General features: G+C 32.3%; 1 protein-coding gene across 2 annotated transcripts in view; it reads right to left on the reverse strand.

Moving 5' to 3' along the window:
* CDKAL1 (CDK5 regulatory subunit associated protein 1 like 1) overlaps positions 1-17,073 on the reverse strand; it is a 647,858-nt gene that overhangs the window by 150,420 nt on the left and 480,365 nt on the right. The window contains exon 13 of one of the 2 annotated variants that reach the window (XM_051970619.1): positions 5,925-5,987. The exons of the other annotated variant lie outside the window; for it this stretch is intronic. Within the exon in view, the coding sequence (XP_051826579.1) occupies positions 5,925-5,987 (63 nt within the window). The remainder of the gene's footprint in view (positions 1-5,924; positions 5,988-17,073) is intronic. 2 annotated transcript variants of the gene reach the window in all.

Here is a 17,073-nt window from a genome sequence, read left to right on the forward strand (position 1 = left end):
TCATATATAAAATGATCTGGAGAAAGATATAGCAAACCACTCCAGTATCTGCCACGAAAATCCCAAATGGAGTCATGGAAAGTTGGGAATGACTAAAAAGTGACTTAACATATTGAAACACAAGGCATTCCTTCAACTTCCCCCAAGCTGTTCAGCTCTCTTTGGCTGGATAGACAAGACATCCCCCTCTATTTCCTGATACAGAGACAACTCAAAGCTCAAATGCACTCTGACCTGGGGACAGAGGGAAGTGAGGGATTAGAAGAGAAACTTTGCATATTACTCCAACCCAAGGGCTCTTGGGTATTGTCAGGTGTCCTGTCATTGGACCATAAGGACTACTTGGTCTTTCCTTATGTTTCAAAGCTAAACCCTTTCTTCTATGCATACTATTATCATTCCTTCATTAGAATATTAATTTGTTATGAATAGTTGGGAGAGTTGGAGAACAATGTTGGATTCCCAACACTCAGCACATAGTGTTTAATATACAGTAATCACTAAATAAATGCTTTTCCATTTCTTTTTCCCCCCTACTTTTAGGATATAGACCTAGATTCATTCACCAAGTAAATATATTTTTCTCTGAGAAGTGAACAAAATAGAGTAAGCTGGGGAGGCAAATAAATCCATATTGTCTCTTTCTATAGCACAATGAAGAATCCCAGTTGGACTTGTGTAGAATAAATATTTAAAACAGAGCAGAATAAATACAGCATAAAACTAAATAGTATAAAACTAAGTATAAAAATTCACAATTTTAATTGTGAATGAACAAACAAACATTTATTATGCACTTTGTATGTCCCAAAGTCTGTGCTATTTAATCTACTATTCTGGGTTACTTACAGCACTACTCCCTTCCATTTTAATTTAGGCATTGCAGGTCACTTTGGTTAAAAACAAAAATGAATCCTTTAAGATCTTTCATAATAATTCCTACCTTTCCTTCCCAGTGTTATTAAATACACAAAGTCAGAGATGATTCTCAAAAATAATCTAAAGGAAGAATCATATTACTACATTTTCAACCATGGGCAATCAGAATGTTAATGGCTCTTAAAATCAATCTAGGAAAGAGTAAAGCTTACTCCTCTGCTCTTTCCCTCCCCCACCTCCACCCCTGCTGTTTCCAGAATCCAGGCCTAGGAGTGCTGACTCGAAGTGATTTTAGGCTGTGGCTTAGAGTAAATTACTCACAACTCGGGATTAAAATCTGATAATAATAAACTGCTAAAAATAAAATTAAAATTAAAATGAGTAAGAGAGGGGAAAAAGAACCCGATTACAGAAGGCTATTTTGGGGTAAAAGAAGATCTGGGTTCATAATCAAAGGAAGATAATGAGGTTAAAAGTCACTTCTGCCTCAGAAAGTAACATCAAATGGTCACAAGTTCAAAAAGAGTTCTTAGAAGAATTTTAAAAGTCAAATAAGAAAAACTGCAGAAAAACAGGACAAAATATAAAAACAATTCTATAAAATTGTTGTTTAATCATGATTAAAATCTGGATACAATATTACAAGAAATTATTAAGGATAATTGTCCCCAAATCCTAGAATTATGAAAAAATAGCGAAAAAAATCTACTATTTACCACCTGAAAGAGATCTCAGGACAAAAATTTACAGGAATGTCATAGCCAAGTTTTAAAACCTCTACCTTAAGGAAAAAATATTGTAAGCAACAATAAAAAACCATTTAAATACTGTGAAAATACAGTCAGGATTTCACAAAACTTAGCAACTTCTAGTCTAAAATTATATTTCAAAGAACAAAAAAGCTGGGGTTGTATCCAAGAATAAGTTACCCACCAAAGTTGAGTATACTCTAGAATGAAAAAATAAAAGAACATTTGCTAAATGGAAAAACTATCAGGTATTTCTAACAAAAAGACTAGAATTCAATGGAAAATTCAATTAAAAGATTCAGAAAAATAAGAGGAAAAAAAATAAAGATTAATTATAAAGCATTCATTAAGATCAAACTATTAATATTATATATGTGTTTATATAAACACACATACACACATATATATGTGAAAATGCTATCACTATTCTTTTAACTCATTATTAAGGTAGTTTGAAAGAAAGGTTGGGGCTGAGTTGTATATTATGGGGAGATTCTAAGAAACTAAAGTGAGTAGGACAAAGTAAAAGGGAACAATTATGTTATAAAAATGAGGTGTGAAAGAAAGAATTAATACAGAGTATGCAATTGGGGGCAGAGGACTGATAATGTTGAAACCTTACTCTCATTTGAGTTGAAGAGAAAACAAATTCACAAATAGTGATTATAACTTTGAATGTAATTGGGATGTTTATGGCCGTTCACTTTGTGGTGGCAAAGAACTAGAAACTGCAGGGTCAACTGGGAATGGATAAACAAGTTGTAATGGAATGCTACAGTGCTATCAGAAATGATCTTAGGAATATAGAAAGACTTGAAAAAAATGAAGACTGAAGTGAGCAGAACCAGCACTATTGCTTTAAGAATCACTTTGAGTGACCAAGTTATTTCCACTATTATAAAATCACAAATTACAAATAAAGGACATAAGTTGAAAGATGAAAGTTGAAAGATCCATTCAGAGAAAGAACTGAAAAGTAGAAGTATATATAGAATAATTTTATATATGTATACCTATTTGTGTCTAATGGTAGCCATCTCTAGGGCAGGGGAGGGGGGAAGGAGGAAAAAAAGAGAGAAATTTATATGACAATTTTATATTTAAAAGGAACAGCAAGTTGTATACAAAAAACTTTTGTATACAGTTTTATATACAAACAACTTTATAATATTATGTTACAAAAATGCTTGTTTATTCCATAAATTAAACACAAAATAAATTTTTAAAAAATCAATCTAGATTGATGGTTTTTTTGTTTTGTTTTCTGAGAGAAAAGAATTCCATGTACAATTTAACTACTAGAGTTTTAGGAAATTTTTGAAGGAGCATTTCTTAGGAGAAAAAAAAAGTCAATTCCTGTCCTAAATAGTGGCTTCAAAATAAGATGATAGTATTCATCTCGCTTCATTTAATCATCAACTATATTTAATGTTATGAAGTTCCTCTGCCTGTTGGCCAAATACACGTGGGAAGGGCCACAACTCTAGGAGAGAAAGAATAGCAAATTGGGCCTCTGAGCACAGTCAAACTGATAAACTAAACCTTTATTATTATAAATGTTTTATTAGTCTTTAGCAGCTTAGTCCACTCTTAGAAGGACAGGCATAATTGGGGATGAATATACCATGGAAGTGAAGTTTATACCAGCTTCAAGAAGGAAATGTGTTTCTGAGTTTGCTTAACAGAATAAAGCAACTTGAAGTCCCAAGAGGCCCTATCATTATTATAAACGTTTGTTGGGGAGAAATTATTAATAATGAAAAGAATATCCTAGAGGGGAAAAGAACAACATAAACTTTTTCCACTGATAATCAGTTTGTTTCATTCTCTCTCTCTCTCTCTCTCTCTCTCTCTCTCTCTATATATATATATATATTCAGTTGTATAATAATTACATTTCTTTTAAGCATATGACGAAACAAGATATAAAATGTTTAAATTCATATTTTAAAAATTAGAATTAAAATAAAAATACCTGACATCTAAAAAACTGAATCTGAACTTATCTGAAAATGAACAAAAAAGACAAATGCCTATTTCTTTTATTCATGTAAAAATATTAGAAAAAAGAGTACTTGAGCACTTGGGGTTCTGTTTCTTTGTAGAATTGCAAATAGATAAACAGACTGTTACAACTTACATGGTCAGACATGCCTACCATGTTTCAAGACATGAGGAGAGACAGCTACAGGGGAAAGGGAAGTGCCTATGTTTAAACTTTTTTTCCCCTTCACCACATACAGCATATCAAAGAATGCCAAAAGACTACATCTTTGGAGCTTCAAAAATCACTCAGCAAGCAATCCGGCTACTTATAATAATTTATTAAAGAACCTAAAACAAAGATCAAAAGGAAATATATCCAGCATTTATATTCAATCCCTCAGTGCCTGATGACTAATTTGTAAAGGAGTACAGAAATCTTCACAAGTGAAGCCAAAATCACTTGAAGACACTTTGATATAACGCCATAAAGGATATGAACAGGAAGGCAGCAGGAGCTGCAAATGGCTAAGTTCCATTAAATGTACTAATAAAAGAAAAATGGAATTTCCTTTAACTATGAATAAAATTGCTAGGAATGGGAAAAATTTAGACAAGTAGCACAAAATCTTTCAGCTTGTCACATTTGCTCTTTATATTTTAACTTTATCCAATACTGCATTAATTAAGTGGGTCCATCTGTAAAATACAGTATTTTCCACCAGATATCCTGCCAATCACATTTATTTTTCTTCTTTTCATACTTTTTCAGTCTAGACCCTACTATATGCACTGCTAGACAATGGGCATATCTTATAATGGGAAAAGCAGAATACTTTGAAAGGACTGATTTGGTTTAAAAATGTAAACTGAAATGATATATTAAAAATATGAATCCATATCTCCATTGTTATACAAGAATAACATTAACTTGGATAAATTATCAGAACTCCAGTCAATTGGTTAACTATGAAAACATTAGAAGCTATCCAAACATTAATTTTTTATGAACTACTAAAAAATTATTCCCTGAACTAGATATTGGTGTTCCCAGTTGAATCTTAGGAGAAGAGCAGAGTACTTTTGATAGGCAGAAATTTCCAACATATCCTGCCCCGCATAAATCTAGAGAGTTCATACCCACATCAGCATATTAAGCATCCAACATTTTTTGTTTTGCTTCTGAAAATTAAATTAACTGATCTTGTGGAACAATATAGTCTGTCATAAGTTTATTTTAAACAAAAGATGCACAAATCCTTCAACAGACAGAAGTTCTTAAGAGTTGAAAGATACCACATTCTTCTTTCTAGCCCAACCTCTCATTTTACATATGAGGAACTTATTTTATGATACTAAAATAACTTATCCAAGAGGTCACAAAATTAATTGGTGGAAGAACAAGAATTAGAACTCACATCTATTAATTTTTAATCCAGTGCTTTTTCTTTTATAATACATGTTTAGTGAAGAATGGTACTAAAACATTCTATCTAAAGCAATGATTACTAATAGCAATAAATATTTAGATAAAATTATTAGCAAAGTACATTTCTTTTAATGTTTTCTGTGTGTTGTTTCACTAAAGACTTTTTTTAAAAAAGTAAACCCAAATTCTGTCTTTAACACTTAAGATCCAGTAGTTGACAACCAATGATTGACATTTCAAAACCATTCAGGGAAGTTAATATCACCCATTAGAGAAGTTTGAGATTTCAGTGATAACCTGATTAGATTTCAGCTAAAAGAAACTAATGAAACACAACTGAGTTTCACATGTAGGGATCTGTATGTAGAGGCAAATGACATGAGTTTCAGTCCTTGCTCTACAACTTGCCTTATCTGTCTTGGTCAAGTCTCTCTGAGTTTCAATTTCCCTATTTGTAAAACGAGGAGCTTAGACAAGATAATAATACTGTTTCTAAATCTAGTTCTAGTTCTAAATACTAGTAGTAGCTTAAGAGCTATTACATTTTCATCTGGGGATAATCAAGTTCAGCAATTATAGTATTAGAATATTTTCTATTCACGATTTTACAAAGCACATTCACATGTTATTTTCTTTAAACAACCACATGAGCCAAAATTATTTTGCTCCCTTTTACAGATAAGGAAACTGAGTTTCAGAGAAGTTAAAAGACATATCTGAGATCATCAAACTGGGTAAAGAGAGTCTTTGATTCCTGCCAAGGACTTCTGAGCTCAAATGCAATGATTCCACTATGACCGGCACCTTATGTCCCCTACATTACTGAACATTATACCGCAGGAGTTGCAGAGACATTTATAATACTGAGAAGATGCTTTCCTTACCTTATGATCATATGGATTATATGAATGAAACAACTGAGAAAGGTCTTTTGTTCGTTGTTTTTTCTGTAAAATGAAAAAAAAAATTTAGGCAGCAGGTGGCAAAAAAGAAGCAAAAGAGTAACTAGATTATAATATGTATTTCATTTAGATGATGTGTGCATGTTGACATTTGAAAAAGGGCTTCAACCTCTAATGTGGTGAATCACTCCAAGACATTATGTATAGTTGGAAAGTCACCACTAGATGATGCTCTCTTTTGATGACCGAGGTCAGGTTACCTCTCCAAGTTCTGCCATTAGAATTAGATCAGTATACAATGAAAGTTCTTTGATAATAAATCTCGGTTACCAACTTAAGTCAGTCCTCTGTCTCCACTGTTTCCTAATGCTGATGTAGATGCTGAACTTGTCAACCGCTCCTAATGCTTGCAGACTCTCTAATGATGGCGAGTTAATCGTGTGCTCACTTGCTCTCTCTTCCCCATTCTCTTTCCCTCCCTCCTTTCCGCTATTTTTTTCTCCCTCCTTCCCCCTACTTGCTCCTGTTCTCTCAGTCAGTCTGTCAGTCTATCTACAATCTATTTATCTGTCTGTTCTATCCTTCATTTACCCATAGGTATGCCAGTGGATAAACGCTGAAATTCCTCTCTGATTACAATTTCCTATCATTCTCTCTTTCCCCCCTTGCCTCTTCCTCTTTCTTTAAACTCATCATATGCTTTGGTTTCTCTATTCCTCCTCCTTTTCATATTCAATCACCCTTATACTAAATCTGACTTTTCAGCCTTCACAATCTTGACTCTACATACAATGTCCTTTGCTCTTTTATCACTTGCCCTTATTTCCTATTGCTGCTTACAGCTTGGCAAATCCCAACCCGGTTTCTACCAACATTTAACTTTTTTTGCTTAAGGAAATCACATAACTGTGTAGATTGGGACCATTATAAATTTATGTTCTCTAATATTAATTGGAGCTTTATTGTTGGGGAGCAATTCTTTAATTCATTATTGACTGACTTCCTATCCTATTCAACTTATATAGTCTCAAGAATCCTATTTCATTACTCCCTCCTCCTCAGCCTTGATTCACAACAGATATCACTTAAATATCTTTGCTCTGAACCCTTTCTTCTTTCCTTTCCATAATTTAAAATTATTTTGCCTGATCCTTCATGTTTTCTATCTTTTTTACAAGAAAGAAGCCTTTCTTCTCTCCAGTGTTAAATTCTCTGCATATGATATTCTTGATCCCACTCACTCCTATTTCTTTCAGCAGCTAGCTCCTTTGTTCATTCACTTTTTCATCTGAAATCTCGTTTTATCTGCTGCTGGCTTCTTCCCCACCACCTACAAACACACCCAAACCTTAAAAGATCTTCATTTGATTCTGTGATTCCTTCAGCTATTTCATTCCTTTCACAGAAATATTACTATAATCATCGTCTGTTTCATTTCCGATTTTTTTTTTTCTTTTTAGGGAATTCTGGCTTCTGAACACAACTCTGAATTTTCTCTACCTAAGGTAACCAGTGATCATTTAAAAGCTAAATCCAAAGGTCTTTTTTCAGACATCATTTAGCTAAATGTTTACCAACTCCTTTCCACATGGACACACTGTTCTCCCTTGATGTTCACATCACCTCTCTTTCTTGATTCTACACAGCCTGGAAGATAATTTCTCAGTTTCCTTTTAGAAATCACGCATCTAACAAATCCCAAAGGAAAAACTCAAGAATTCATCCTAGGTCTTCTTACTTTCTCTCTTGATAGCTTCTTTCTTGGTGATTTATTTCATAAGGTTTCATAGACTCAATTATAATTTCTATAATATAACTTCCTAATGAGCATATCCAGTCCTGAGTTATCAACTATTTGCTGAACATCTTCATCCATATGTCTTGTAGCTATTTCAAACTCAACATGTCCAAAAGGGAACTCATATATCTTCTCTAAAACTACCCTTTTTTCAAATTTTCAATTTTTTTTTGAGGTAACCCATGACCCTCAGTTACCCAGGTTCACAATCTTGTAATGACACAACTTTTTTCTCTCACTCATCACCATATCCAATCAGATGCCATCTTACTGATTCTATTTTCATATTTATTCCTTTCTTTGCATTCACAAGGCTACTATTTATCTTACTAAAAATAAAAATGAAGTCTAGAGAGATTAAATGATTCATTTATGGTTAAACAATGAGTAAATTTGAAAGAAAAATTTGAATGCATGAGATTCATGACTTCAAGACTAGTGTTTCATATGACATTGACTTTCAAAATCTGAAGTTACTTCAATGTATACTGTTGCTGAATTTTACAAGTATATTTGAATTTTACATATGTTATTTATTAGTCAAAGCATAAAATATGGAGTTCTAGTGATTTAATTTTAAATAAATATTTCTTTTGATGGATTATCATTAACCATTGTATGCATCTATAGATGTTAATACCTGTGAATTAAGAAAATAATACAAGCAATATGCAAATTCTAGTTTCATTACTTTAAAGTCACATGACTGAGTTAAGTATTTATTAAATGAACAAAAATCCAAGTGAAGAAAAAGAATTTGTAAATTCATTAATGATAATCCTGAGCACTTTTACTATCAAAACTAAGTATGTTTGAAATTCCATAAGCATATTCAAGGAAATAATTTACTCATGGTAAATCTTAGCCCACTTATTTTTAGTTACAATTTCCCTTCACATGCCCCTAAAATACTAAGGCTTCAAAGTTAATTTACATTATTACAAAACAAGGCTTGATAATGGAAATGGAAAACAGCACTTCTTCATGAAATTGTTGTTTTCTTCATTGTTACCGATAATATTTTTATTATCTGTACAACTCTCTTGGAAATAGTCAAGATACTTCAGTATCTCAAATACAAAAGATCAGAAACACTCCATGTTTCTATAGATTGTGTGATGAATTTCTCAGGTAAAAGATATATTCGCGTGGTGGTCAAATTTAATAAGACTTTTTCACACTTAAGTAAGCTAGTTCTTATAGAAGGTCTTGTATAAGTGCTACCAAGTCAACACTTAATGCTCATCATGTTGTTTTGCTAGGCTTGTAAGTTAATTAAATTCAACACGCATTTATTAAATGCTTAATATGTGTTAGGTATTGTAGTTCTGGGGATACTAAGATGAAAATGAAAAGCAAAAGCTACCCTGCCCTCAAATAGATCACTCTTTATTGAGGCAGAAAAAAGAATTCAGCCTTTAAATTGATATAATTCAAGGAGATATAAAGGGAACTCATAAACAGGAGGATCAGGAAAAGTGTTATATATGAGTTGAGTTTTAAAAGATACTGCAGATTTTAATTGCTTTTATTCTGAAATTAAATTCACAGAACACAATTATAAATTTGATTTCATACAGTTTATTTTTAGTTTAAATATGCATCCATAATAATTCCCCATGGGAGTGACAAAGGAATAAATTCCAAGCATTAAGGATCTGCTAAGGTAAACTAAATAGAATTCAGTTTCATCTTTACACCACAATGAGATAGTACAATGTTATTTTAGGGATATCTTGATCAATAATATTACAAAATTAAGTATTTGAGGAAGTCAAGACCCTAAGATGAAACTGACTAATGGAATCTCAATTATAATAGTAAAAAAAAATTCAATAGTTTAAAAAAAAGTAAAATCCTATTTTCACATATTCCTGTTTTTTTTTTTAAAGATGCCAATTTTCTTAAGCAACCAATCAAGCTTAAAAAAAAAAAAAATACACACACACACACACACACACACACACACACACACACACACACACACACATAGAACCCATTAGGCACTGTGGTAGATATGATAAATACAAAGACAAAAAAAGAAAAAGTCCCTGTTATGAAGGTGCTTATATTTTATTTTAAGAGGAAAATATGTGAACATATAAAGAATTAGAAAAGAAATACAAAGTCAATACAAAACAATTTTGGGGGGTAGAAAAAGTAACTGAAAGATTAGGAAAGTTTTTGTGTAGAAAGTAGGGCTTGAGCTGACTATGAAGGGAAGTAAAAATTCTAAGAAAATAAAATTAGAACTTATTACTTATTCTCTCAGTTGTGTAGAAGAGTTTGTGAGGGACCGACAAAAAGAAACAAAAAGTACAAAAGAAATGGGCAGAGGGAAATACATAATTAATGATCATAATGGGAACATAAATGGAATGAACTCACCCATAAAATGAAAGAGGAAAGCAAATTATATTAGAAAGCAGAATCCAACATTCTGTGGTTTACAAAAAAAAACACTTGAAAGATTCACACACATTTAAAATAAGGAATTGGAGGAAAATATATTATCCTCCATCTGAATTTTTTAAAAAAGTAGGATTATCAATTATCTCAGAAAAAGAGTAAATGTATACTTAGTTAAAAGGAAAAAGTACATTTTGCTTAAACACATTATAGACAACAAATTAATATCAATTATGTCAATCATCAAATATCAGTCAATATAAATATTAGTACATATGCACCACATTAGCATCAAAATAATTAAAGGAAAACAATTTTAACTTAAAATCAAGTTAAACAAATTGAAAGGAGAAATAGTAAAATTATAAGTGAGAGACTTTAGTGTACCTCTTTCAAATGTAGATAAAACAAATTAAAAAACAACAAAAAACAGAATGGAATACATCCCAGGCATGGAAGACAGCTTATGAAAAACTATGGAGGCCATTTACAGGAGAAAACACCTTGGTCAGTTTGGCTGCAAATAAGAGTTTGTACAAGGAGCAAAGGTATAAAAAACTTAGAAAGGAAGAAGGAAAGATCATAAAGGACTTAAGATGCTTAACAGAAAAGGTTATATTTTATTCTAGAGGCAAGAATTATAGACTTATTGATAAAGTGCAAATCATATTTTTTTTTGTTCTTTGAATATGGGGGAAATCATATTTTTATCCCCTTTCATTATTTAAATACAAATTTCTTTTCCTTTACAAAAATCTTAGGTCAATTCTTCTTCTTTACTGACTCTTAGAATTTTCCACTGATCATGTGGAACCTGGAATTGGTTTGGATCTGGTTTTAATTTTTGGCTTACTTGCATCCTATCTCTCCTTCCTTTCTAAAGTCTGATATCTGAGTTTGGAGGCAACATTCAGACTCATTTTCCAAAACAATATAACCCCAGACCTTTGTCTGACCCTATAGCTTTGTCTAGATCTCTTGTTCTTCCCTGGATGGACCTGTTTTGCTTTTTTTACTGCCATGCTTATCAGACTTGTCATTATGACAATCTAAATCCATCATTTCTCTGATCCTATTCAAAGACCAAAGGACATGGTCTTTAAAATAATTGGAACCCATTTTCTTGGCTAATAAAACTGTTTAAATCTGTGAGCACGGCACCCTTGGAATGAGTTTCAAAGAAGCCACTTGCCCACAAAAGTTTTCATCAGCTAATAATTTTGCACAACCCAACTCTGCATGCACCACTTTGGTGCATCAACTTCTGGCTTACACTTCAATCAGAAGTATCATGATGAACACTAATACTCCCTTTGGTATAAGTACTAAGAAATGTTACAAGAAAAATCCCCAACATTTCCCCAAAGAAAAAACATTAGACACTAGGGAGAAAATAGACTCTCCTATGTCAATAAATATTCTTTAGAACAAAAGGTTCTGGAATCTACATTTTCTACACCCAGCAATAAATATCTGAGGTAGACCTTGAGTTGCCTAGAAAAATCTAGAATCTAGAAATATTGTTCTTCTGGGGCTAGAGAAATGTTTTCAGGAAATATATCTAAATTATAGCATGATATATCTGATATATCAATCTGTAGCTAATTTTTTATTATCCATATTAAACTAATCAAAAGAAAATTTTACATATGGATACAACTGAAAATCACAGATAAACTGAAAAATCTAGATCCCAATACATGGTGGTGGTATTTTCTAAAATCTAGTAGTTCTTTCCCCAAGCTGAGTCAAAGCATCTTGCACAGTGGTAGTCCCATAATTCCAAGTCATGGAGTACCAGGGCTACATGCACATAATCAAAAAAACTATATCCCAACTTCTTCATATACTAGGAATAAAGAAAAAAGTAACCAGTAGCTTTTCATTGTAGATTTTAGTTAGAGATCTAGATTTGTGAATTTTTATAAAATTTATTTTTTCCACTTCATATTCTATTTTTTTATTGTAATTGTACATGTAAAGATAGGTTTCAACATTCATTTTTGTAAGATTTTGAGTTCCAAATTTTTTTCTCCTTCCTTTCCTTCCCATTATGATATAGGTTATACATGCACAATCATTTTAAACATGTTATGAAAGAAAAATCAGAACAAAAGGGGAAAACCATGAGAAAGAAAAAAAAAAACCAATAAAAGCAAAAATAATATGCTTTGATCTGCACTCAGTCTCTTTTGTTCTTTCTTTGGATATGGATAGCATTTTCCATTTTACATCTGGAAGTATAAAGATCAAGAATATCAAGGAAAGTAATGAAAAAATACAAAGGATAGGTGTACCAGATATTAAACTATATCATAAAGTGGCAATTATCAAAACTTGTTGGTACTGGCAAAGAAATGAGTAGTGGAGTGGTGGAATGGATTAAATACATAAGACATGCTAGTAAATGACTACAGTAATCTGTTTGATAAACCCCAAAACTCTATCTTCCAGAATAAGAGTTCACTATTTGACAAAAAGTTTAGGAAAAGTGGAAAAGAGTATGGCAGAAACCTGACATTGACTAAATCTTGCATTGTACATAAAGAAAAGGTCAATATGGGCACACGATTTAGACATAAATCATAATACTATAAGCAAATTCAGAGAGGGAGGAATAATTTATCTATTTATGGAGAAGGGAAGAATTTATGACCAAACAGGAAAACATTATGAAATGCAAGATTGATAATTTTGATTACACTAAATTAAAACGGTTTTGTACAAATAAAGCTAAGACAAACAAAATTAGAAGGATAGCAGAAAGCTGAGAAATATTTTTTACAGCTAGTGTTTCTGATAAAGGTATCATATAAAATATAGAGATGATTCAAAATTATAAGAATACAAGCCACTCCCCAATGGTCAAAGGATATGAAGAGGCAGATTTCAAAGAAATTAAATCTACAGTTATATGAAAAAAATGCTCTAAATCACAATTAGAGAAATGCAAATTGAAACAACCCTGAGGCACCACCTCACATCTATCAGATTGACTAATATGACAGAAAAGGAAAATGATAAATGTTGGAGAGCATGTAGAAGAAGTGTATCACTAATGCATTGTTGGTGAGTTGTAAAGCAATCTAATCCTTCTGGAGGGCAATCTGGAACTATGTTCAAAGAACCAAATTGTACATACTCTTTAATCGAGTAAAACTACTACTAGCTCTGTATCCCAAAGAGATCACAAAAAATGGAAAAGGACCCACATATACAAAAATGATCACAGCAGCTCTATTTCTGATGCCCAAGAATTTGAAATTAAGGGGAAACCCATCAATTGGGAAATGGCTGAAAGAAACTCATGATGGAAAATGATATCCACATTTAGAGAAAGAATTATGGAATCTGAATACAGATTGAAGCATACTATTTTTGCTTTTTGGATGCTTTTTCTTTCTTATGATTTCCCCCTTTTATTCACAACATGAATAATGTGGAAATATGTTTAATGTGATTGTACATGTATAACCTATATCAAACTGATTGCTAAAATGAGATATTAGGAGGGAAGAGGAGGAAGAGAGAAAAATAATAGAAATCAAAATGTTATAAAATTAAATACAGGGCAGCTAAGTGGTGCAGTGGATAGAATACCAGCCCTGAAGACAGAAGGACCTGAGTTCAAATCTATTCTTGGACACTTAACACTTCCTAGCTATGAGACCTTGGACAAGTCACTTAACCCCAAATGACTCAGAAAAAAAAATTGTAAACAAATAAAAATTTAAAAAGAAGCATTAACAAATAAAAAAAGTCTTTTGGAATTGGCTTGGGTCATTGTATTGCTGAGCAGAACTAAGTCTATCAAAACTGATCCATCATACAATCTTGTTACTGTGTACAATGTTCTCCTGGTTTTGCTCATTTCACTCAGAGTCAGTTCATTTAAGTTTCTCCAGGCTTTTCTGAAATCAGCCTGCTCATCATTTCTTATAGAACAATAGTATTTCATTACATTCATTCATATACCATTACTTATTTGGCCATTCTCCAATTATGGGTATCCCGCCCCTCAATTTCTAATTCCTCACCACCACAAAAAAGAGCTGCTATAAACATTTTTGCATATGTAGGTTCTTTTCCTTTTTTAATGATATCTTTGGAATACAAATATAGTGCTGGCTCTGTAGGATCAAGGGATGTGCATTGTGAAGTTTTTACTGACAGTGCAGTAGAACTAGTAACTCCTGATAAGGAGAGTATGCTTTTAAGGTTTGCAGAGACTTCTTGATTTGGAACTCTCAAAGTTTATAAAGATGTTCATTGCTGCTGATTAGAACCATGTACTATTGAGGGGGAAATTCATCTGAATATTCACGACAAGTAGATGGCATCAATTTCATACATGTAGGTAAGATTAAAAATAATGTATAAAACTTGTTGAGCCCTGCTATTAGCAGTTTTAACTGAAACTAAAAGAAGAGCCAAAAAAGGGAATAATTAGGTATTTTCCTATTGCATCATAATGTAACTATAAATTACCTCCCACTTTTTAGCCTATTAAAACAAACATCTCAGTCATACAATCACCTGTTAATTCTCTAAGTGTTTGAAATGTAAACATGTTAAACAAGTTATATGATGAACTTGTCTTGTTACTACAATGGCTAAAATACCGTTTGCAGAGAAAACACCTTTTACAGAGTGGTGTAAGGTACCCTCAAGCCACCGTCTTCTATAATATAAAAGTTCAGTATATAAAGATAAGAGGCTTTTTGAAATAAAGTACATGTTGAGTCCTGCTGTCTCTGTAGGCTATATTTCTGTATTAAAAAAGGAGGGAGCTACATTATGCAAGACTGAAGCAATCTTTATATTCCTGAGGCCTTAGAAAGCCTTCATATTCTCATCTTATTAGCACTCCTTCAAGTGGCTTAGTATTCTGCCAATTGAGGGGCACAAAAAAAGTAGTAAGCAAGGTTTCTTATATTCAAATATTTAATATAACTTAGGAACAAGAATATAAAATAAATCTAAGGTCCCACTCACAATAAGTCCTTATGTTCTTAAGAATATGCATTTTAAAGTAAAAATGGATTTTTGCAATCCCTCTCAAGTGTCTTTTTCCAAAATTTTATTTTACTCAGTAGTCATTATCAGTTCACAAAGATTAACCAAAAATGGCTTAATTATGGTTTTGGCCAAGAAAAACATTTTATTTCAAAAACTTTTTTTTTTTCCCCTGAGGCAGTATTTGAATATAATACACATTTATTAAGTGCCCACTGAGCACAAGGCACTATGGTAGGGACTGGGGGAGCAATCATATTTAATTATCTTCAAGAAACCTACAATTTGGTAGAAGCATAAGAGAGTAGCACAGATAAGTTCCTTGGGAGCAGACTAAAAATAGACTTAAAAATAATTGAGAAATGTATTCTTTGAGGAATTCAACTATTTTCAATGTACAAATTTATTTCTTTTCTCTAGTGAATAATGGTATTAATGTTCTTTCAGGGCAGTGATTCCCATTTAGTGAGTTTAGTGAGACAATAGTCCAGAGGATTCCCACTAAAAAAATTCTTCAATGGCACTTGAGGTAGTTAAAAATCTCCCACTTGTATTATAAACATATCAAGTCCCTATGACAATAACCATGTAAATGTTTGAAACCTTACAGGGTTTTTTTTGGCAACAAATTGAAACTGTCATAATCCTGAGCATGAAGACTTCAGAGTGTGTATGTGTGTGTTTTATGTACAGATTATATAAAATTCTGAATGTTACTCACTTAGCAATTTCTCAATCTGTCATCAAATTGTTTCTAAACCACCACAAGGCTTTGACATTTGAGACTAAACTGATTTCAAAGGATGGTCAGACACATATGTATAGCCTCAGAGTAGCTCCTTCATTCATCTCTATTACTGTCTTAATTGTGTGAATAAGGTGCCATGAACATCTGCATTCTTGTAATGTGAATATCCAGTCACTTGAAAACTATGATCTTATTACACGCATGTTACAGACCATCTTGAAATTATCATGGAACATCACAAATGTTCTGCAGAAACAAAATCTATTCGCTCTCATTGCTGTATTAAAGTTGTCTTTCAATTTAAACTTATCCTCTACTTACATTACCATTTTTCTATATGATGGATTTCCAAATATACTGGTTCCAGAAAGTCACATGATCTCTAAAGGTCAGATCCTAAGTCAGTGACAGGAAGTGATAGGAAGGGATGTAACCCACAGTAAGCAGATAAGATTGGTGCCCATTGGTCAAGGATGTTTACTTCCTTTTAGTCTATCCAATGAAAAGGCTTGGATCTTTTGCTATTTAAATCCAGACAAACTTCCAGCTTGTCAGGTCCCCCAGAAAATGGTGGGAGCGGGTATGCCTCCTAGGAGTGCTTGGGCCTCTCCCTGCAGGGACTAAATAAATGCCTTCTCTTTCTACCTGAAGATGTCTCTGACTAGTTAATTTGGGAAAGGGGGTCTAGCACCTGTCCCACACAGTAAGTTATAAAAATAAGATAATAGTAAGCATACAGTATTGCTGGATTACTTACTTCTTACATAATAGCCATAATTATTTTAAAATTTTATATTTAGAGATTTTATAATTATAAGCACAATAAAATTTTATATTTGATAATTCTAATTACATAAATTTTAATTTGGAGCTTTGGGGGCAAAGCTATCATTGTTATATTATAATCACTTAAAGAACAAATCTTAAGTAATATTATAAGTTGTCTACAAAATTATTTTATAGGTTTCAAAACACACATTTTTGTTGTTGCTAAAATGGGCTAAAATGTTGTTGCTAAAACAAAATCATTTCTAAGGGACTTAGTGTAGATTTCTTACAAAAGTAAATGTATTTTTGACAAAATGCTTAAGGAATAGGTAAGTAAAAAAGCTTAGCTACCTCTGAAATTAATTTTAGGCCTCTTCATTGTTGCTGTGATA

Source organism: Antechinus flavipes, chromosome 1 (assembly GCF_016432865.1).
Source record: "Antechinus flavipes isolate AdamAnt ecotype Samford, QLD, Australia chromosome 1, AdamAnt_v2, whole genome shotgun sequence".
Taxonomy (NCBI): Eukaryota; Metazoa; Chordata; class Mammalia; order Dasyuromorphia; family Dasyuridae; genus Antechinus; species Antechinus flavipes.